The sequence below is a fragment of the Aethalodelphis obliquidens genome, unplaced genomic scaffold, assembly GCF_003676395.1.
Source record: "Aethalodelphis obliquidens isolate GAN/ISIS:26980383/991018 unplaced genomic scaffold, ASM367639v1 scaffold9, whole genome shotgun sequence".
NCBI lineage: Eukaryota > Metazoa > Chordata > Mammalia > Artiodactyla > Delphinidae > Aethalodelphis > Aethalodelphis obliquidens.
In genome coordinates this window covers 33,927,098-33,949,469 of record NW_020837953.1, presented here as the reverse complement: position 1 = coordinate 33,949,469, position 22,372 = coordinate 33,927,098, and the positions used below count along the sequence as shown (strand labels likewise).

At 42.3% G+C, this 22,372-nt stretch overlaps 2 protein-coding genes across 18 annotated transcripts in view; one reads left to right on the top strand and one right to left on the bottom strand.

Moving 5' to 3' along the window:
- Positions 1–13,249, bottom strand: part of STPG1 (sperm tail PG-rich repeat containing 1) — a 51,468-nt gene extending 38,219 nt beyond the window's left edge. The window contains exons 1-3 of one of the 2 annotated variants that reach the window (XM_027109711.1): positions 13,156–13,249; positions 10,698–10,816; positions 2,952–3,092 (exon numbers count right to left, since the gene is read on the bottom strand). In XM_027109711.1, the coding sequence (XP_026965512.1) occupies positions 2,952–3,024 (73 nt within the window). In that variant the 5' untranslated portion in view covers positions 3,025–3,092; positions 10,698–10,816; positions 13,156–13,249. The remainder of the gene's footprint in view (positions 1–2,951; positions 3,093–10,697; positions 10,817–13,155) is intronic. The other variant, XM_027109712.1, reaches the window with a different exon arrangement.
- The window catches only part of NIPAL3 (NIPA like domain containing 3), a 73,824-nt gene that overhangs the window by 8,011 nt on the left and 43,441 nt on the right, over positions 1–22,372 (top strand). For 7 of the 16 annotated variants that reach the window (XM_027109708.1, XM_027109705.1, XM_027109693.1 and 4 more), the window contains exons 1-3: positions 14,254–14,924; positions 15,801–15,944; positions 17,968–18,300. The exons of 1 other annotated variant lie outside the window; for it this stretch is intronic. In XM_027109708.1, the coding sequence (XP_026965509.1) occupies positions 18,208–18,300 (93 nt within the window). In that variant the 5' untranslated portion in view covers positions 14,254–14,924; positions 15,801–15,944; positions 17,968–18,207. Of the gene's footprint in view, positions 1–10,768; positions 10,882–11,565; positions 11,665–14,253; positions 14,925–14,973; positions 15,016–15,800; positions 15,945–15,983; positions 16,145–17,967; positions 18,301–22,372 lie in introns of those variants that run through there. 8 more of the 16 variants (XM_027109694.1, XM_027109699.1, XM_027109702.1 and 5 more) reach the window with 8 other exon arrangements.

The following is a 22,372-nucleotide window of genomic DNA, read 5'->3' as shown; positions in this document are numbered from 1 at the left end:
GTCCCATGGACAGTCTTTTTAATTCCAGCCATCCCATTAGATGTGTAGTGGTATCTCATTGTGACTTTAATTTGCATATCTCTAGTGACTAATGATGCTGAGCATCTCTTCATATGCTATTTGCTACCTGTTTATCTTTTTTTTTTTTTTTTTGGTAAAGTGTCTGTTTAGTAGATGGAGAAAGCACTTTGTAAAATTCAGTGTTCTTTTATGATTAAAAGCAAACCCTAGCAAACTAGAAATAGAAGCAAATTTCCTTAATCTGATAAAAGGTATCTATGACAAAAGCCTACAACCAAACATGATACTGAAAGCTTTCTCTTGAGATAGAGAACAAAACCAGGTTGACTGCTTTCATACTTCTGTTCAACATTGTACTGAAGAACTCTAACCTGTACAAAGGCCAAGAAAAATAAATAAAAATACATAGATCAGAAAGGAAGGAAATAAAGTTGTCATTATTCATAGATAAGATTGTATATGGAGAAATTTCAAAAGAATCTATAGATAATAGAGGTAATAACTGAATTTAGCAATGTCAATATACAAAAATCAATTAATTTTATTTCTATGATAGCAGCAAACAATTAGAAAATGAAATTAAAATAGCACCATTTACAACAGCATAAAAATCAAATGCCTAGAATAGATATATAGAAGATATGCAAGGCCTCTACATAGAAAACTATAAAACATTATTGAGAAAAATTTAAGAAGACTTAAATAAAAGAAAGGATACACATAGATTGGAGAACTCAATATTGTAAAGATGTAAATTATCCCCAACTTGATGTCTAGAATCAATGCAATCTAAATCAAAATGACAGTAAAGATTTTTTTAGGACATTAATGTGATGATTCTAAAATTTATATGGAAATTCAGTGTGGCCAAGAGTAGCCAAGATAAACATAGTACATAGCTGAAGGACTTATACTAGATAAGAAAAAAACTTGTTATAGAGTTACAGTAATTAAAGGTGGTATTTGAACAGCATAAAGAATCCGGAAGCAGACCTGCATATACATAGACATGATTTACAACAATGATAGCACTGCGGAGCAGCAGAAAAAGAACACTCTTTCAATAAATGGTGCTGGGCAATTGGATATACATACTGAAAACAATAGATTTGGACATCTTCATACCACGCACACAAACAATTCCAAGTGAATCGTAGGTCTAGATGTGAAAGGTAAAATAATACAGTTATTAGAAGAAATTATTTTGGGATAGGCAAAGATTTCTTAAATAGGACAGACATTATACACTAACTATAAGGGAAAATATTGATAAAATGGCCTATAGTAAAGTCAAGAGCTTCTCTTCATCAGCACACCATTAAGAGAAGGTAAAGGAAAGTCACAGACGGAGGGAAGATATTTACTTTACCTACAGCCAACGAACGGATACATTTCTAGAATGTTTTCAAGAACTCCTAAGAAAAGAAAAACCCAATAGAAAAAATGGGTAAAAAATGGGAACAGTCACTTCTCCAAAGAGAATATCCTAAAAGTCAGCCAACACATGAAAAAGTGCTCAATCTTTTTGATCAAAGGACGATGCAAATTAAAACCCTGATGAGCTAAAAGTGTTGGTGAGGATGTAGAGCAACTGGAATGATCATACATTGCTTGTAAGGAAGTAAAATTGGCACGCTCACTTTGGAGAACTAGTGGTATCAACTGAGCTGATCATAAACACACTCTATGACCCAGCAATTCTCCTAGGTATAGACCCAAGGAATGTATACATACATGTCCCAAAAGACATGAACAAGAATAGTCATAAAAGCTTTTAGTCATAGTACCTCAAGACAGGAAATAATCCAGATGTCCTTCAATAGTATAATGGATAAACTAATTGTGGTACATTAGAACAAAGAATGTTATGCCATTTTACGGCAATGAAAATGAACTAATCACTGATACACGAAACATGAAGTTAAATCTCTCAAACATGAGAGAAAAAAGCCTGAGAGAAAAGAGTTCATATTGTATGATTCCAATTTATATCAAGTTCAAAACAGACTAAAGTAATTAATGATATTAGAAGTCAGGACAGCCGTAGTGTTTACATTTGCAGAGAAGGGGGATAATGCCCAGGAAGGGACAAGACAAGGGCTTCTGGGATGCTGGTGTTTACCACGGGGTCTGAGAAGTGATTCCATAGGTGGTGGTTTCTTTGTGAATATTCATTAAGCTGTACAATTATGATTTACTTTCTGAATATATATTAAGCTTCAATTTAAAAGTATTAAAGAAAAAGAGTACTAAATCAAAAGATGGGAGGAAGAAAGAGAGGTCCAGCTGTGGGTTTGAGAGCAGCAGGGACTCTAGAGGCCCACCAGGGAGGTGGTAATACCCCTAAAAGAAAAAGCAGTGGAGTGAGTGAGGATCTTGGAACGAAGTTTCCGGCCTCAGCAATGATTCCCCAAGCCCAGAGGTAGTCCCGGATTAGTGCATACTAACAAAAGCAAAGGAATACATGGGCTGAGACAGTGGAGCTCTCACCTGTCTGGATGGATGACCCATGATCTGAGTACCTCTCCCCTCCCTCACCCAGACTCCCATCATCACATCACCTTTTTCTACTGAGAAAGGTCCAAAACTTGAAATAAGGAGGAATAGCATTTGTGCCAGTAATGGCTGGAGTTTAACTTTCCAACAACCTGGCAGAATGGGGGCTTGGGTTAAGTTTTAGGAAATAAAGTAAGATCTCTTCCTCCTTCTACCCCCCACCACCATCCTTTCTTCTCATAGTTTCTTCCCAATCATCACCCTAGAGGCAGTGGGAGAATGACCAAAGCAATCTATTTGATATACTTAAGAGTGGCCTTGTGGGTATAACCCAGGATTTACTATATCCCCCTAAAATTTGCTCTTATGTACTAAAATGAACATATGTCAGGAGCTCTCGTCCCCAAAGACCTCTGTTATAAAATTCACTAGACCTTTCTGTACTTTGTCAGTCTTTCTGGAATATTTTTTGCCAGAGTGTTGGTCTTTTTGCATGGAGTTGTCCATCTTAGCAAAGTTCTGTGATATATTCCATGTGTTTGATGAAAAACTTGACTGCGTGTTCTTCTAAGCACCTGAAACAGCAAAATACAGCATTTGTAGGGATCACTTCACAATCTTGGTAAGTATGTTGATTGGGTTCTGTTGTATCTGCAGGATAAACTGAGAAATCTTGTGGGTAAAGGCTGAGATTTACCAAGTTCCACGACCCCAAATCCCAAACACATTGCACTGCTTGTAGTAGGAACTCTGTAAGTGGTCTCTGTTGATGTTGCTTACAGAGCTCCTGTAGGCTTGAATTTTATAAATTTATTTCTACTGAGATAATTTACATACAATATAATTCATCGGTTCAAAGTGTACATTTTTAAGTTTTGGCAAGTGTTTACAATTGTGTAAAATACCACAACAATTAAGATATAAATATATCCATCCTCCGCCTCCCCAAAGCTCCCTATGTCTCTTTGCAGTCAATACCCTCCTAACCCTGGCATCTGGAAACCACTGCTTTTCTTTCTGTCACAATAGTTGCCTTTTCTAGAATGTCATATATGTGTAATCATACAGTATGTATACTGTTTTGTGTCTATTTTTTTTCACTTAACACAATGCTTTTGATTCTCCCATGTGGTAGCATGTATCAATAATTTGTTCCAGTTGCTACACATTCTCACCAACACATTTGGTAAGTCTTACTAATTTTAGGCATTCCAGTGATTGTATAGTGGTATCTCATTGTCATTTTAATTCGTATATTTTCATGTGCTTATCTGCCATTTGTTTACCTCCTTTGGTGAAGTGTCTGTTCAAATCTTGACTATTTTTTAAACAATTGGGTTATCTCACTATTGAGTTATAGAAGTTCTTAATATATTCTGGATACAAGCCCTTTATCATATATGTGTTTTAGAAATATCTGCTCCCAGTCTGAGGCTTGCCTTTTCATTTTCTTAACAGTGTCTTTTCAAAAGCAGAAGTTTTCATCTTGATCAGGTCGAATTTATCGATTTTTTTTTATGGTTTGTGATTCTTTTTTTTTTTTTTTTTTTTTTTTGTGCTACGCGGGCCTCTCACTGTTGTGGCCTCTCCCATTGCGGAGCACAGGCTCCGGACGCACAGGCTCAGTGACCATGGCTCATGGGCCCAGCCGCTCCGCGGCATGTGGGATCTTCCCAGATCAGGGCTCGAACCTGTGTCCCCTGACTCGGCAGGTGGACTCTCAACCACTGCACCACCAGGGAAGCCCTGTGATTCTTTTTTGTCTTGTCTAAGAAATCTTTGCCTAACTCAAGGTCACAAATATTTTCTCCTATGTTTTCTTCTAGAAGTTTTATGCTTTTAGCTATTATGCTTAGGTCTAAGATTCATTCTGAATTAAATTTTATATTTGGCATGAGATATAGGTCAGGTTTGTTTTATTGCATTTAAATATTCAGTTGTTCTAGCACCATTTGTTGAAAAGAATATCCTTTTCTCTATTGAATTATTTTGGCATAGTCATCAAAAGTCCAAGAATTCTGTTCTTTTGAACTATATGTATACCCTTATACCAACAGCGCACTATCTTGGCTTTGTAAGTTTTGAAATCAAGGTAGTTGCAACTTTGCTCATTTTCAAAATTATTTTGACTATACTAGTTCTTTTTAAAGTTATTACTATATAAGTTTCAGGAGTACAGAATTGTAATTTGACATCTGTGTACACTACAAAATGATCACCACCACAGGTCTAGTTACCATCCATCACCATACAGTCGATGCCCTTCACACATTTCACCCACCCCCCCAACACACTTCCCCTCTGGGAACCATTGGTACTAGCCCTTATAAGCTCTTTCGAATTACCATGCAATTTATACAACTAGCAGATCAATTTCTACAAAAAACCTCTTTGGATTTGAATTGGGATTGCACTGAACCTATAAAACAATTTAGAGAATTAATATCTTAACTTTGTCGAGTGTTATGATCCATTACTGTGGTATATTTCTCCAATTATTTTCAACATTAAGTATGACGATGTTAATTGTAGGTTTTCTTTTTTATTTATTTATTTTTAATTTTTTTTTGTGGTACGCGGGCCTCTCACTGTTGTGGCCTCTCCCGTTGCGGAGCACAGGTTCTGGATGTGCAGGCTCAGCGGCCATGGCCTATGGGCCCAGCCGCTCCGCGGCATGTGGGATCTTCCCGGACCGGAACACGAACCCATGTCCCCTGCATCGGCAGGCGGACTCTCAACCACTGCGCCACCAGGAAAGCCCTGTAGGTTTTCTTATAAAAGCATCTTATCACTTCCAATTCTAGTTTCTTCAGAGTTTTTAACAGGAACAGGTGTTGAATTTTATCAAATACTTTTTCTGCATCTATGGAAATGATCATATTATTATTCTTTTTGAATATTCTAATGGGATTATATTGATTGATTTTCAAATGTTAAAACAATCTAGTATTTCTGGAATAAATTCTACTTGATCATGATATACTATCAATTTTGTATATTGCTGAATTCAAGGCAGGCGGACTCTCAACCACTGAGCCACCAGGGAAGCCCAGTGGGAAGGTTTTTTAATGACAAACTCCATTTGCTTGTTAGATATAGGGTCTTCAGATTATCTATGTCTTCTTGAGTGAGCTTTGGTAATTTGTGTCTTTCAAGGAAGATTTTCCATTTCATCTCTGTCGTGTAATTTATTGGCATTAAGTTGTTCATAATAGTCCCTTATTATCCTTTATGTCTGTGAGTTCTGTAGTAATATCTCTCCTTCATTTCTGATATTGGTAATTTGCATCTTATATCTTTTTGTAAGACTGGCTAGAGGTTTATGGATCTTTTCAAAAGAAAACAGCAAGGGGTTTCATTGATTTTTTTCCCATTTCTGTTTTCTATTTCATTTACGTCTACTATTACCATTATTATTTCCTTCTTTCTATTTACTTTAGGCTTCATTTGCTCTTCTTTTTCTAGCTTTTTAAGATGGGAGCTTAAATCATGGAATTTAGACCTTTCTTCTTTCTTAATATAAGCATTTAATACTATGAATTTTCCTTTAATCCCTGTTTTAACAGCATCTCATGTATGTTGAAATGTTGTGCCTTCATTTTCTTCCTAAACTAGCTTCTATTTTCTTATCTTTTTTTTTTTTTTTCCTTCGGTACACGGGCCTGTCACTGTTGTGGCCTCTCCCGTTGCGGAGCACAGGCTCCGGACGCGCAGGCCCGGCGGCCATGGCTCACGGGCCCAGCCGCTCCGCAGCATGTGGGATCTTCCTGGACCGGGGCAGGAACCCATGTCCCCTGCATCGGCAGGTGGACTCTCAACCACTGCGCCACCAGGGAAGCCCCTTATAATATCTTTTGACATATGGTTTATTTGGAAGACTGCTGTTTAATTTCCAAGTAGCTGGAGGGATTTTGAGTTTTTCTGTTGTTATTGGATGGAGGTTTTTTAAAATAAATGTCAATTAGGTCAAATTGGTTGATAATATTGTTCAAGTCTTTTATATCCTTATTGATTTTCTCTTTATTCATTCTATCAATATGGAGAGAAAAGTGTTGAAATCTCCCACATTATATTATTGGGAATTTGTTTATTTCTTTTTTAAGTTTTGTCAGTTTTTGTTCCATGTATTTTAAAGCACTGTTTGGTGCATGCACATTTATAATTTTTACCTCTTCTTGGTGAATTGAACCCTTTATCACTGTGAAATGCCCCTCCTTATCCCTGGTAATATTCCTTGTTCTGAAGTCTATTTTTTCTGATATTAATATAGTCACTCCAGTTTTCTTTTGACTACTGTTAGCAAACTGTATCTTTTTGCATCCTTTTACTTTTAACCTATCCGTGTCTTTATATTTAAAGTTGGTTTCTTAAAGGTAACATATAGTTGAGTTGGATCTTGGTTTCTTAAAATCTGTTCTGGTTATCTCTTTTTTTTGAAGAAGAAGAAGGAGTTTATTAATTAATTAATTTATTTTTGCTGTGTTGGGTCTTCGTTTCTGTGCGTGTGCTTTCTCTAGTTGTGGCAAGTGGGGGCCACTCTTCATCACGGTGCGCGGGCCTCTCTTGTTGCGGAGCACAGGCTCCAGACGCGCAGGCTCAGTAGTTGTGGCTCACGGGCGTAGTTGCTCTGTGGCATGTGGGATCCTCCCAGACCAGGGCTCGAACCCGTGTCCCCTGCATTAGCAGGCAGATTCTCAACCACTGCGCCACCAGGGAAGCCCTGGTTATCTCTTTTTGATTGGAGTGTTTAAAATTTTTACATTTAATGTAAAAATTTATATGGTTGGATTTAAATCTACCATTCTCCTATTTGATCTTTGTTCCTTTTTTCCTTCATTCTTTTGGATTAAATGAGTATTTCTTATGATTCAATTTTACCTTCATTGCTGATTTATTAGCTATACCTATTTTATTTTTAGCAGTTGCTTTAAGGTTTAGCGTTTACATCTTTATCACAGTAAAAAAAAAAAACACCACTTCACATATAATGTAAGAACTTTACAATAGTATACTTCCATTTCCCACATTCCATACTTTTGTTGAGATACATTTTAGTTCTACATATATTATGAATCTCATGTTATTATTTTTTTTAAAGACTTGTTTTCATTTTATTCATTTTTTGGCTGCATTGGGTCTTTGTTGCTATGCGTGGGCTTTCTCTAGTTGTGGCAAACGGGGACTACTCTTTGTTGTGGTGCACGGGCTTCTCATTGCAGTGGCTTCTTTGTTGCAGAACTCGGGCTCTAGGCATGCAGGCTTCAGTAATGCAGCACACGGGCTCAGTAGCTGCAACATGTGGGTCCTAGAGTGCACGGGCTTCAGTAGTTGCGGTGTGGGGGCTCAATAGTTGTGGCGTGCAGCCTCAGTAGTTGTGGCACATGGGCTTAGTTGCTCTGCGGCATGTGGGATCTTCTCATACCAGGGATCGAACTCATGTCCCCTGCATTGGCTGCCACCAGGGAAGTCCCTCGTGTTATTTTTCATTTAAACAGTCAATCATTTTTTAAGGAGATTAAAATAAGAAAAAATGTATTTTATATTTACCATTGTCAGTGTTCTTTAATTCTTTGGGTTTATCTAAGCTTCTGTCTGGTATCATATTCCTTCTGTCTGCAGAACCTATTTTAACATTTCTTGTAGTGCAAGTCTTCTGATAATGCATTCTCTAGGTTTTTGTTTGCCTAAAATAATCTTTTTTTCTTTCATTTTCTTAGTCATTTTTATTGGTAATAGAATTCTGTGTTGACAGTTTCCCTCCTCTCCTCGACTTTAAAATGTATTACTCCATTGTCTCCTAACTTGCATAGTTTATGATAAGTGATCCACTGTACTTCTTATCTTATGTCCTAATATATCTTTTTTACCCACTATTTTTAAGTTTTTCTGTTTATCACTTTTATTCAGAAATTTGATTTTGATGATGATTTTGCATCATTTTATTATTTTCTTTATGTTTTTACTATTTTGGATTCATTGAAATTCCTGAATCTGCAGATTTATAGTTTTCATCAAATTTGGAAAATATTCAGCCATTATTTTTTCAAAAAATTTTGAGCCTTTTGCCACCCTGGCTTCTTTCCTGGAGCTACAAGTATACGTACATAGATTACTTAATATTGTCCCACAATCACTGAGATTCTGTTCTTGCCCCTCCCCACCCACTTTCATTTGGACAGTGTATATTACCTTTAAGTTCAATGATCTTCTGTAGTTTCTAATCTGCTGTTAATCCCATCTATTATATTTTTATTTCAAATATTGCATTTCTCATCTCTAGAAGTTACATTTGGGTCCTTTTAAAAAATATTTTCCATTTCTATCTTCATTATGTTCATGTTTTCCTTTACATATTTGAGCATTTTTATAATACCTGCTTTAATGTCTTTTTCTACTAATTTTTTAAAATTTATTTATTTTTGGCTGCATTGGGTCTTCGTTGCTGCACACGGGCTTTCTCTAGTTGCGGTGAGCGGGGGCTACTCTTCATTGTGGTGCGTGGACTTCTCATTGCGGTGGCTTCTCTTGTTACAAAGCACGGGCTCTAGGCGTGCAGGCTTCGGTAGTAGTAGCTCAAGGGCTCTAGAGCATAGGCTCAGTAGTTGTGGTGCATGGGCTTAGTTGCTCCGCGGCATGTAGGATCTTCCCGGACCAGGGCTCGAACCCGTGTGCCCTGCATTGGCAGGTGGATTCTCAACCACTGTGCCACCAGGGAAGCCCCTTTTCTACTAATTTGATGATCTCTGTCATTTCTGGGACTGCTAATATTGACTGCTCTTTCTCTTGGATATGTGTCATATTTTCCTGTATTTTTCATGTCCAGCAATTTTGTACTGGACGCTGGACATTGTGAGTTTTACACTGTTGGGTACTGGATTTTGAAGTATTTCTGTAGAGTGTTGCATTTTTTTTTTTCTGGCACAATTTCCAGTAACTTACAGACCCATATGCTCCCTTCCAGCTTTTTAAGCTTTGTTATAGTGAATCCAGAGCAGCTTTTATTCTAGGAATAATTTATCTCCACTACTAAGACATGATATTTCTATAGACTCTGCCCAATCCATCCTCATCTGATACAGTGTCTCTCTATTCTGGTTTATGGGACCATGAAGTAGTCCCAGTTCTGTGTAAGGCCCAGAAATTGTTCAGCCTACTGCTTTCTGGTGGTTCTTTCCCCCGTCTTAGTTTCTTCTCATGCATGTGCCCATCATTCCTCAGCCAAAGACTTAAGGAGAACTCTCTTCCTATTTCTGAACTTTTTATGTGCAGGTCCCTCCTTTATGGTGTTCTACCTTGTAAATTCCAGCTGCTTTGGTCTCCCTGAACTCTGATTTCTATCTCCCCAGCTCAGAAACTGAGGTTTCCCTCACCCTGAACTGTGGCCTAGAAACTGCCCCCAGCACTAAGCTGGAGCAATTGTGGGGCTCACCTCGTTTTTCTTCTCTCAGGGATTACAGTACTGGGCTCCCTGTTGTTCAATGTCTAAAAACCATGTTTCCTATATTTCTCTGTTTTTTCAGTTGTTAACAGCAGGAGCATGATTTAATTTTCATAGAAGTTAATCTTTCATGAACAGACTTGAGTTTTATTTTGCTCACCTTTTTTCCTAAGGAACTTACACCATTTATAAATACTAAGGAATGAAGGATTGAATAAATGATGTTATGCTCTACCAATCCTTTGCTCCTTCAGTATTTACTCTTCACTTTATTCTATCACCCTCACAGCAGCAATTCTCAATCATTTATGGTGGACAATCTATACTAAAAACTTAATATTTAATATAATTATTGGCAACACACTCAAAGAAATTAAGAAATCAAAAACAACAGAAACAAGTCAATATCGATCCCAGCACAATCACTACTCTAGTATAAGAATGTCTTTTAGGATCTATAAACACAGCCACTATTCACTTATCACATCTCAGTGCAGTGTTGTTGTCTTAGTAATAACCCTCTACTTCCCTAGCTGCAATAAAGCTGTTATTTTTTAAATGCATTAGTGTGCTAGAATTATGAGTAATTAGAAGAGGTTTAAGCTTCCTATTACAATGGTTATAGGTACATATTGTCAAATTTTTGGAAAGATAAATTTAAAAGATTTAAAAAAACAATCCATATTCCTACCACCCAAAGACAACACTATTAATAATGTTTTCCAGCCTTGTTACTGCATACCTGTGAAGCCAGGATGAGAGAAGGTACAGCCCAGGTGTGAATGGAGCACTGTGCAGATGTGCCTCACTAGTGCACTTGCTTGTATAACTGTTCATGATAGGATGTCAGGGGCCTGGAATCTAAGAAAGAGCAATGAAGATATACTAACTTCCTAATCAACAGCATATGTTTAAGCAGTTCCCAGGTGAGGGCCAGTGCAGTGATCAAGGGTATGCAGTCCTCTGTTCAAGGCTAATAGTCCTGGGTTCTGCCACTTAATAGTTCTTATTTGGATGAGTCACTTGACCTTTTAAATCCATTTCCTCTTCCATAAAGGGAGATTGGTAATAGTACCTTCCTCTCAAGTTGCTTGTGAGGATCAAATACGATGATCCACAAGTAGTAGTTAATGCTGCCTAGCCTACAGTAGGCTTTTATTAATATTAGATTTTAATACATGCACGGGGATAATGTATTAACAGCTTAAAATAATAGCTGTCATTTCTTGAGCCCTTACACTCCTAAATGCCTTGTATAGAATACTTCACGCAACCCTTACAATAATCCAGTGAGGTATTATCCCCATTTTACAAGATGAGAAAACTGAAATTCAGAGGGAGGGGTTAAGTGACTTACTCAAGGTCACACCAGAAGTAAGAGGTGGGATCAGGCTTTGACCCAGGAAGTCTGACTTCTGCTTGCTCTGAACCACTATAATAACCTCTAAGGTAGCACACACTAAATGTTAACATGCTAAATGTTGACATTTACTATCCTTGAGTATGTATGGTTGTTTTTTAAAAAATTAGGACATTGCATAGAGTCCTACGCAATGTACTATGCAAACAGAGTCCTATGCAAATATTTAGGCTGTCTTGAATTTTCACAGGATGCTGGGGGTCCCCAAAACTCAGTTTGAAAATTCCTGAGGCAGTTCACTGTTGGGTAGTTCTAACTGCTAGAAAGTTCCTGCGTGAATCAGCTCAGAGTAAGTCTCACTCCTCTTCCACCTTGGTGAGTTCTGAAATGCAGGTCATAGCTTGTAGTCTTTTGTGAAGCTTTTATGTGCATGTGTATGTGTGCTGGATCACAATATAAAACGCATTTCTTACCATGCGTCACAGTCAAAAAGTTTGAAAGCCACTGTTATATATGACTATTCTTCAGGTATTTGAAGGCAGCTGTCATAACCCACAACCTAAAGACTAATCCTCTTCTCCACAAGGGACCTCTTCAGCTTCTGCAATACCCTTGTAACATGGGGATTCCTCCCTTATACTGGGTACCATCCTCTGGCCCTGTCACCAGATTCATCTGGGCCTCTCCTCAAATTGCCTTTGGGATGACTTCCTTGACCACTCTCTCTTCGGAAGCACCACCTATCTCTCTCTAGTCCCTGACCCTGTCTTATTTTTCTCAAAGCACTTTTCACTACCCAACATCATATTTTATATGTAATATGTAAAATATTCTTTTATGATCTTCATCAATAAGATGTTCATCACTGAATCCCCAATCTGTTTCCTGGCACATAGCAGTTGCTCAATAAATATTTGTGGACTGAATGAATGGATGAATACTAGGAGTAGACACATTTTATCCATAATGTATATAGATGTACTCATAATATTAAATACAACTCTTTCCATTAGGAGCTACATTCTAGAAAGCTTTAACTCACAAAACTACAACTGTAGGCATGTTTTCATTCTACCATCTCTATGTTTTAAAAAACCCTTATTATTTATCTTATAGTATTATCACATATTTCATATATTTATGCATGTATTTTACTGTACAAGTATATCAATATATACTACCTCGTGTATACTGTTACCTTTATGTGGAATTTTATGGGACTTGCATGAGTAGTTTTGACTATATGAGATTTTTATTGATTCAGTTACAATGCTATGGTGCATCTTGGAAGTATTTTACATTTTTCAAAGCAATCTTGGGTAAATAATCTATTTGATATTTTTCTGAAGCCGAGAAAGTGTGTCGGAGAGCTGGAATAAACTTCCGCTGGCTGCCGGCTAGTGACCTCTAGATTCCAATCACAGCCTTTCGTTTCACAGATGGGTAAACCGAAGCCCCGAGCAGGGAAGGAGATGGAGTGGACCTGGGATTAGAATTTAGCTCTTTGTGGTCCACCTGCTGCCAGACGCCCCCAAACGTTTGTCCACTCGCCGGGGCTGAGGCAGGGGAGTCAGATGCCCACGCCCCTCACCGGAGCTCTATGAGGAAGGGATGCCCTGGTTATTATCACCACTTTTCAGGTGGGGACTCTGAGGGCACACCTCCGGGGAGGGGAACCTCCAACAGTGGCTTCTTCCGGCCCTCAGGGGACCACCTAGCTCGGCAGCAGAATTCCGCACGCACCGGGTAGGCGGCGGTCTCAGTGGGCGTCCCATGCGGCGCGCCGGGTCCTCCTCCCCACGACCCTGGCATCCGTCCCCCAAAAGGGACATCTTCCTACCTTGTCGGCTCCCCCAGGGCTGAATCTGGCCTGTCAACCTCCCTGTCGCTATGGCAACCACAGGCCTAAACGTTCTAACTTCCACCTCTGCCCGCTTCCGGATGAACTCGAGCCAATGGTGTCCTCCGTTTCTTAGGCGTGAAAAGTTGTTGGCCAATGATCAGAGGCATTTCAAAAACCGCTGGGAAGCTGCCAGAATTTTAGGGTTCGGGTTAACTACGTCAGGATGGGTGGGGAACCTTAACAGGGCTTATCTAGGCAACCCCCCAAAATCTTGTGATAGACCCAAAGCCTTAGACTTTTGATCACCCAGAAATCCTACTTCAAGGAATAAACCTAGAAGAACTAACATTCATCGAAGCCCGGTTTATAAGAGCCAAAGAAAAAAGACTGAAACGGGCAACATACGGGGGCAGCCATGTAGTGTTCCAGGAGCCCCTCTTTACACACTTAAGAGCAATCACAGTGATCTTGTCATTCGCCCTCTTAGAACACTCCAAGGGCTCGCCTTTAAACTTAGGATGAAATCCAAACATCTTCATATAAGCTGTCCCTTGCCCGTCCCCCTCCCCCTTCCCACGCGCCAGAAAAATCTCGCACCAGCCACGCTGTCCTTTGGGCAGTTCCTACAATATGTCAACCTCGTCCTGCTCTCGGGTGTTCCTTCTGAGTTCGCTTGGTGTCAGGGTCTGAACCACAACTGCCTCTTTCTCATCATCGAGGTCTCTGTCCAAATGTCATGTCTTCACCTGTAAAATGGGCATGAGCCCAATGTCTCGCTCAGCGGGTTGTTGAGAGGATCTGAAATGAAATGCACGTGAGTGAAAAAGCAGAAGCTCCATGCACGTATTAATTATTTTTTAAATACAATTCATTTTTTAAAATTTTTAAATTGAAATATATTTTCTGTACAATATTATATGTTACAGGTGTACAGGATAGTGATTCACGATTTTTTAAGGTTTATACTCCATTTATAGTTATAAAATATTGGCTATATTCCCTGTATTGTACAATACATCCTCGAGGCAATCATAATTATTACACTTGTACATTACGGAAGCATTCAAGTGCTGGGCTTACTGGTGGACCTTAAGTATTGCTGAGCTGGGGACGTACCGGGAGGGTTGGTATATTGTGCTGCCAACAGGTGTTCCGGGAGGATAGGCAAGGAGAGACTTTTATGCCCCGCGGCTTTGGGAGGAACCGGGCCTTGAAAAATGTGTAGGATTTGAATACCTGGTGAGAGCGTGGGGGTGGGGCAACAGCAGGAGCAAAGCCCGGGAGGGGGCTCTGAGGATAAGGAGGCAGGACACCTGGCAGGCTGCCCACCTGTAGGGCAAGTGGAGTGAGCAAGTCACCGGAGCTTTCCAGACACAGCCCGAGGAGGGAGCGGAGTTTTGTTCCAACGTCTTTCCTGTGGCCGCTAGAGGGGACCCTCTCCAGGCGAGCGCAAAGCTCCTGCGGGGCGCCGCCTCCTCAAGGCTCTCCCCCTACGCTTCAAGCAAGCTTCTCGGCGGAGCCAATGCCGGAGGTCTGTCCCGCCCACCCCCTCCTCGCAGCCACTCGCCTGCGCCAAATGCCTGCCAGCTTTTGACTGGCAGGCTGTCTGACAAATCAAATCGCGGCCTTGAAAGCAAAACACTGCAGCACTCGGGCTGCTCTGGGTTGGGGAAGGAATCTGGGAGGCTGTGCCTCCGGGTTGCGCGAAGAGTCTAAGTCATTGCTCAGAAACCTCTGATAGGTGGGCCTTAGCGGAAACGCCGCCGGTGAGTAGTGATTAAGACTAAGGGCGGGGGAAGGGGGACTTGAATTCACCCTTCGTTTCAGGAAAAGCGAATGCATTTGTGATCATCTACCGTAAATATCTTCCTTGTCATTTTGGGTCTCATTGCCTCAGAATGCTTTTTCCATTTTCGCATCGAGGAGAGGGGCATGGATTTGCCTTAGTAAAGGTGATGCCAGGCGTTACCAAATCAGGAAGTGAACTAGAGTAACTTCGCCTAAAATGTACTTATACACGCCGGCTTGGGCGATAGCAGACGGTGGAGTTATCAGGTGGATGAGAGAAGGCCTTCTTGATCCATGTTGGCCTCTGGAAGTTGTTTCCTGCGCATTGGGTGGGGACTTTAGCGTGTAACCCTTTAGTGAGCCAAAGCCCAGGAAAGGGAAAGCGCTTGGCCTGTAACTGGCACTCAGCAACCGGAAGCTGAATTTGCAGGTGTTGGGAAAGGGCGTGTTTGAGTTTTTCAGGCAGAGCCAAGACCCGACTCTTAGCAGCCACGAGCTACGTTTCTCTAGGCTGGGAAACCGTATTCTGTGGGTCAGTGAAGTAATTCATTGAGATGAGGGCTGGGGGATGGAGTGGAAGCCATCACCTAGTGAATTATCTTTCCTTTTTTGAGTCAGCAACCCTGTGCTCACTGGTGGCTGTGAGGGGCCTCAAAATTAAGGGGTGGCTGGCAGCACAGAGTTGGCTCCTTGCCTCTAGGGCATATGTTAGTCCTGGAAAAGTGCTTTGAAGTAAGGAAAAGAGAGTCGCTGGGCAATGTGTGCCTTATAGGAAGGGCAACTTGCAGAGAGTTCCTCCAAGGCTTTTAGTCCCAAGGGCTACCCAGCTGAGGGAGAGTTTTCTGTCTTTGCAGGCCATGATGCCTCAGAGGCCTGGGTTTCCTGAGGCAGAGAGGGAAGCTGCTTTTTCAAAGCGAATTAAATGAGAGTAACCACAGCCGCTACAAAGGAGGGCAAAAACAGAAACCCACCTGGAGGAACCAGCTGATCCAAAGGAGGTTAGTTAGGGGCCTGGATTCCCATCAGCCTCTTGGCACATCCCTGAGGTCTCTCTGACGTGCTGTGGGCGGGGCTGGCTATACGGGCTGTATCTCTGGAGTCGTGGTTGGTTAGGCCTGAGTAATCCGTTCTCTTCTTGCCCGTGAAGCAGCCACGGTGCACCAGGTGCTTCACAGGCCTGTTTATAGCCAGTCAGCAGGTATGTATGGAGGTCACCGTGCCAGGCTCTGGGCTAGATCTCGGCAGGGAGCAACAGAGCAGGGGATTCAGCAAACTGCTTCCCAGAATTTGTGCTCCAGTGCCCCTTCACCTCCAGGCCGAAAGCCTCTAAGAGGGTCTCAGAGATCAAGGGAACCCTGGGCCACCCTTCCTTCCTAAGGCATAAAAGTATAGTGAATAATAATTACGCTTTTCACAAGATTACAAACAAATATTCATAGGGCTTTACAGTCAGGGAGGTCTGGTTATGGGATGTGAGTTACAAAGTTGTCTGATGAGTGTACTTCAGGTATATATATACTGAATATATAACCTCATCTAGAGGCAGAAGCAATCATTTAACTTTGAGGCCCTTTGACAAAGTGAGACCCGGGCTACATTGTCTAAGTGTTGCCCCTGTGCTAAGCCCTGCATCTGATGTCTCCTAGATACTGGACTCAGTGTTAGTCCTATAACATAAGACTGTGCTGTTCACACCAGGAACCAGAATTCCTGGGCCTAGGGCTAGATAGCAGAAGGAACTGGAAGCTACAGGAAAGATAGGAGGCAGCTTTCTGACACCTTGAGGCACAGCAGAGACTTTGTTTGGCACGCAGTAAGCCCTCAAATATTCGTTGCTTGAGAGAAAGAAAGGTGTATTCATAGGCAAATTAAATAATTAGACCGATAATAATAAAATTAATACTAATAATAACTGACATTCATTGACCATTCACTGTGCACATATTTTATATGCATTATTTCACCAAATTCTCAAAACACATGGGCTTCGAATATCCATATTTCACAGCAGAGGAGACTGGCTGAAAAGTTAAATGACTTGGCCCAGGTAAAACAGGTAGCACATGGCGGATCAAAAGTAATTTAAAATATTTTTATATTAAAATAAACATAGGGCTTCCCTGGTGGGGCAGTGGTTGAGAGTCCACCTGCCGATGCAGGGGACACGGGTTCGTGCCCCGGTCCGGGAGGATCCCACATGCCGCGGAGTGGCTGGGCCCGTGAGCCAGGGCTGCTGAGCCTGCACATCCGGAGCCTGTGCTCCGCAACAGGAGAGGCCACAACAGTGAGAGGCCCGCGTACCGCAAAAAAAATAAAATAAATAAACATAGACTTTGCAGTAGAATCCAAATTTGTATGATTTTTTTTTTTTTTTTTAATATAAGAAGACGTCAAAGAAACCCTTAGCACTTGCAGAAGGTATTTTGGCCATGCTTCCTATAACACTAAGGGCGTACTTCCTCTTTCTCAGTTTGGTAGAAAAGCTTGAGATGCCCTGAAAATATCATTCCAATGAAGTTAATGGGAATTACCGTCATTGCTTGTTTTACTTGAGGCCACATTTTACCCCTGTTCTACAGATGAGGCAACTGAGACTCCAGAGGCAAAATGATCTGGTCACTTAGGTCTTCCCCCTCCTGGTCCAATGTTGTATCACCTGTGCTAGGCTGACCCTCAGAAGCAGGACAATTCTTCCATCTTCCATGGAGATAACTTTTCTTCTCATCTTTCTTTCCTGCATCAGAATGTAGATGGTTCCTTTTTTATGGCAGTGGGATTTTTTTCTTTCTTTGGAGTCCTGGAGAAGTAGATGTAGGTAGTGTTCTACTTCTTATGTAGGGGAGCCTATAGAAAAGTAGCATTTAAATTAGGATATGATGGAAGGAAGGAAGCAAAGGAGGCGAGGGATGGGGTTTTTAAAGGACCAGGAAAAGACTTTGAGGCAGGTGAGCCATATCTTTATTTGAGATGATAATGTTTCAGTGTTTCATTGTACATGTAATGTTCTTCCCCACCGTCTAGAGCACTGCGAGAATCAGGAAACGCATCCCTGTCTGTGTGCCTGGGAAGAGACCTAGAAACTGGCACGTCTCTGAGGGAAGGTGAGGAAAAGGCTGTAAATTGGCCAAAAGAGCCTTGAAGTACTCCTTCCGCGTGGGAAAGTGATGGCTGGTGGAAGGAGGCGAACCCCACAAGGAAAGATGGCTTAGCAGCAGCTGCAGCTGCCAAACCAGGCCTGGTGGGATGTGCCCTTAGACCACCATGGACGGAGCCCACAGAGCAGCCCTGCAGCTGCAGCAGCTCCCGCCCGCGAGCAGTGCTGACCCTGTGAGTGAGGCTTCCTTCTCCTACAAGGCAAGAGCTTTTATTTTTTTGGTTTGGGAATTTTATATTTTTCTAACAAGAAAGTAACACGGTGCAGCATTGGCTAACAGATAGGTCCAGGGTCCGCGTGCCTATCGCTGGCAGAAACAGGCAGACCCTCCACGCGTACAAGAGAATGTGTAATCAAAAGAAATGTTCATTAAAATACATAAAAATAGGAAGGTAGAGAAATATTTTAAAAGGAATTCATTCCTTGATTTTTTTAAAAAATCACCTGCTCCATTACTCAGAGACAACCTTTGTTCATATTTCTGTGTATTTCCTTCCTGTCTTTTTCTGGTATTACAGATTGGGGATCAGATTGTACAGAGAGTTTTGTTTCTTGGTTGTTCCCCTTAACCTTATTTGTGGACTATTTCCCCACGTCATTGAGTAGTGATTGAAAGCATGCTTTCTGAATGATTGCGCAGTGATCTGTTGAGCTGCTGTATCAAAATTTGCTGGAAAGACCTCCTATTGTTGGATGTTTAGGTTGTTTCTAATCTGGGATGACTGTAAATGCTGCAGTGAACATCCCAGAGATCATGCCCCTTTGCTATCTCTAAGAATTGGATAGGGCTTCCCTGGTGGCGCAGTGGTTGAGAGTCCGCCTGCTGATGCAGAGGACACGGGTTCGTGTCCCGGTCCGGGAAGATCCCACATGCCGCGGAGCGGCTGGGCCCGTGAGCCCTGGCCGCTGAGCCTGCGCGTCCGGAGCCTGTGCTCCGCAATGGGAGAGGCCACAGCAGTGAGAGGCCCGCGTACTGCAAAAAAAAAAAAAAAATTGGATAGCCCTGGAAGAGGCAGTCTCTCCCCAGCAAGCGAGCTCACAAATGCCAGTGCATCAAGAATACAGAAAATAAGAAAATATAGTTGATATAATTGCCCTTGTGGTGAATGGATGCCAAATGGACACAGAACACTCTCCCTCATGAGGCGTCTAGTAAGTTTCCATTTTAATCACAAATTTTATTCAGTTACTTATTACAGAAGTATCTTCATGCCGGAGAAAAGGTAAATAAGTCATAGTGACTCTACCAAAGAGCTTAAGAAGTGAGGTGGCAGATAGGCATGTGAAGAAAGGGTGATGAGCTGACCGAAGTACCAGGGGGAATAAAGGGAAGAAGGCTAGGCTTCAAATCCCTACCTGTTCCTATCTAAGTGATTAGATGTAGGGCTTAGGTAACCCTCAGAGCTTCTCTTACGGGTAGGATGGTGGTAGCAACACCTCCCTCCATCCCTCATCCCTCCTCGGCTGCATGGATCAATGAGAAAGCACGTAGCCCAGCGCTAGGCATGCAGGAGGGGCTTGACTCACCGCTTGACTCAGAAATGTCTCGTGGTTACAAACAGGAACAGATGAAGGTGCACAGAGCAGAGGAAGGAGTAGTTAATTCTGCCTCGGGGAAGGGGAAGGGGTTCTAAGGGGAAGCTGTCTCTTTCCTTTTTGATTTTAAGGCTATTTTGGTTGCAAGGAATAAAAATCCGTTTCAGAGACGCTGAAGGGAAAGGTAAAGTTATTATAAGGCTACAGGGTAGCTCATGGAACCCAGGGGCAAGAAGGGCCGTGGGCCTTGAAAGGTGGTAGAACTCTTAATCACACGTTCAAAAGAGGGAGGATCTGATTGGCCCAGCTTGGGTCAGGTGTCTACATTCGTCCAATCAGTAGTGGCTGGGGGTGGGGTCCTCCAGCAAACCTGGTGTCTCCACACTGTGGGCTTGTGGCTGGGTGGGTTTTCCTGGAGGCATCTCCTACCTTTGGGGAAAACATTGAGAGGCCCCAAGTCCACGTTGATGGGGGATGGCTAGAAACAAGCAGTTTGCCCTGAGTTACAGCCCCACCCTCACCCTACCCAGCAGGGAATGGATTCTGGTTGTTGGGGGAAGGTGGTCTGTGAGACCAATAGGCTGAGCTGCCGAGGGTCGGCATCCCTGCGGGTCTCTGACACTGGAGGCTCTGCTTCAGCCTGCAAGAGTCGGGCCTCACTTCTATTTAGCAAACAGGTCTCTCAACTGAGCACCTGCCATCTACGTGCCTATGCTGGGTGGGGCGGGAGCTATGTAGGTAATTGAGGTATCTCCTCCCTGAAGGAGTCTAGAAGGGTGGCGGGGAAGCCATTTCCACAAGTATCTACCCTTTAGGACAGAATTTGGCACAAAAAGAGAGATTCAGCAGGGTGTTAAGAGCATGGCCTTTGGAATCAGGGAGACCTGGCTTCCAGTCCCAGCTCTATCACTTTGTAGCATTATAACTTGGGGAAAGTCATGTAATTCCTCTGCACATCAGCATTAAGTTCATCCTATAGGGTAGTTATGAGGATGACCTGAATTTACAGAAAAGGAAACAGAAGCTGCCTGTACCATCTCCAGTTTTCTGCCTGTGGTAATCCTACCCACCCTTCCAGCTCCAGCTCAAATATCACCTTTTTCATGAAGCCTTTGTCAGTCTTCCTGGCAGGAAAATATAGGTCCTTTATCCACACTTTTATAGCCAATTCACAATTACTATGGTAATCATCATCATAATAATAGCAACTAACATTTGCTGTGTTTACTGTAACAGGGACTGTGTTAATCCTCACAAAAGTCCCATAAGGTAAGTACTATTATATCCCCATTTTACAAATGAGGAAACTGGCACAGAGACGTTAATTAACTTTCCCAAGACCACACAGTCAATAGGTCATAAAACTGGAATTTGAAACAAGCCTGTGCTCTCCCAAAGCCCGTGGTTTTATCCACCACTTCCTCTTGCCTACATTGTGCTGGGCACTCTGCAACGCCCCTTCTCTCCCTGATACTGGTTATTAAGTGTCGTAGATAAGGTAATGCCTTACCTGCTGGAGAAGGTAAACGTCAGGGAGCTGGCCTGAAGCCAGGTCACGGGTGTAGCAGAGCCTATTAGCCAGCCTGCTGCCTCCCTTGTATTTGAATATGAGTAACCCTCAGAGCAAGCCAGAATGCAGTTTATACTTAACTGTTAGCATTTTAAGCCCAAGGGACTGAGAGTTCAGTTTAAATAGCAAGTGATGACAGTCTTGTCACTGCGGTATGTAAATAGATGCTGTTGTTGGCAGATGTAAAGCAGGCGCTGGAACAGGAGATCTGAGCTGAGGTTTCACTTGGATACCAGTATCCAAGGTTTCCTGCCTCTGCGACCTGTGGCTGCTTTTCTGCGAACAGTTTCTTTTCTTTCAGAGTTGTAGCTGGTGAAAGATCAGTTCTCGGATCAGAGAATATCAGAGCCAGAAGGGTCCTTAGAGCTGTTGCTAATGCTAATGATGATGATACAAATAAAAATTGTAAAAATAATAATGGTAGCAGCTAGAATTGTTTTAATATTTATTACATGAGGGTTTACGGTCAGCTTCATTTTTCAGAGGGGAAGCTGAGGCTTCAGAGTGATTGCCCTGAAGTCACACAGCAGTGAGTGGCAGAGGCAGGACCCCAGCCCAGGTCTGCTGGTCTTCAGAATCTGTATCGGTTACCTGAAGCAGAGAGGGAAGTGACTTGGGGTCTGCTGCCCCCTTCCCTTGACGGCTGGGTCTGTTGGAGCCATGGCTTGAACCTGCCCCTCAGTGGGAGCACCGGTGTTTCAGTCTGCACCTTTTCGTAAGGCACAAAGTCATTGATCCCAAGATCGAATCCCTGTCCTGGGTTAGCCGTCCACATGTACTTACGAGCACTTAACACTTTGAATAACTTTGGTGCAAACCCCCGGGGGGTTCCTCAGCCAAAAGCAGAGCATGCTGGGCCGAGAAGTCTCCCAGCAGAGTGTCCAGAGCTGGAGTTTCCCGTTGCTGTCCTCCTCCCTCCCAGCCAGTAGACCTGGACACCGCCATTTCACAGTTTCCAGTGCTGAGGTTTGGAGGAGGGACTTAACGTCAGGAGGCCTGCTGGTTGTCGCCTCAACTCTGAATTGCCCTCCACCAGGCACTTGAGGGCGGCTGGTAGGTGTGTGTTCAAATTGTGTAACCCCTGGGCTGCTGGCAGCTTCCTTGCTTGATTTTAATGCTCATAAAATTGAACCAGCCACCACATCACAAGGGTTTGGGGCATAATT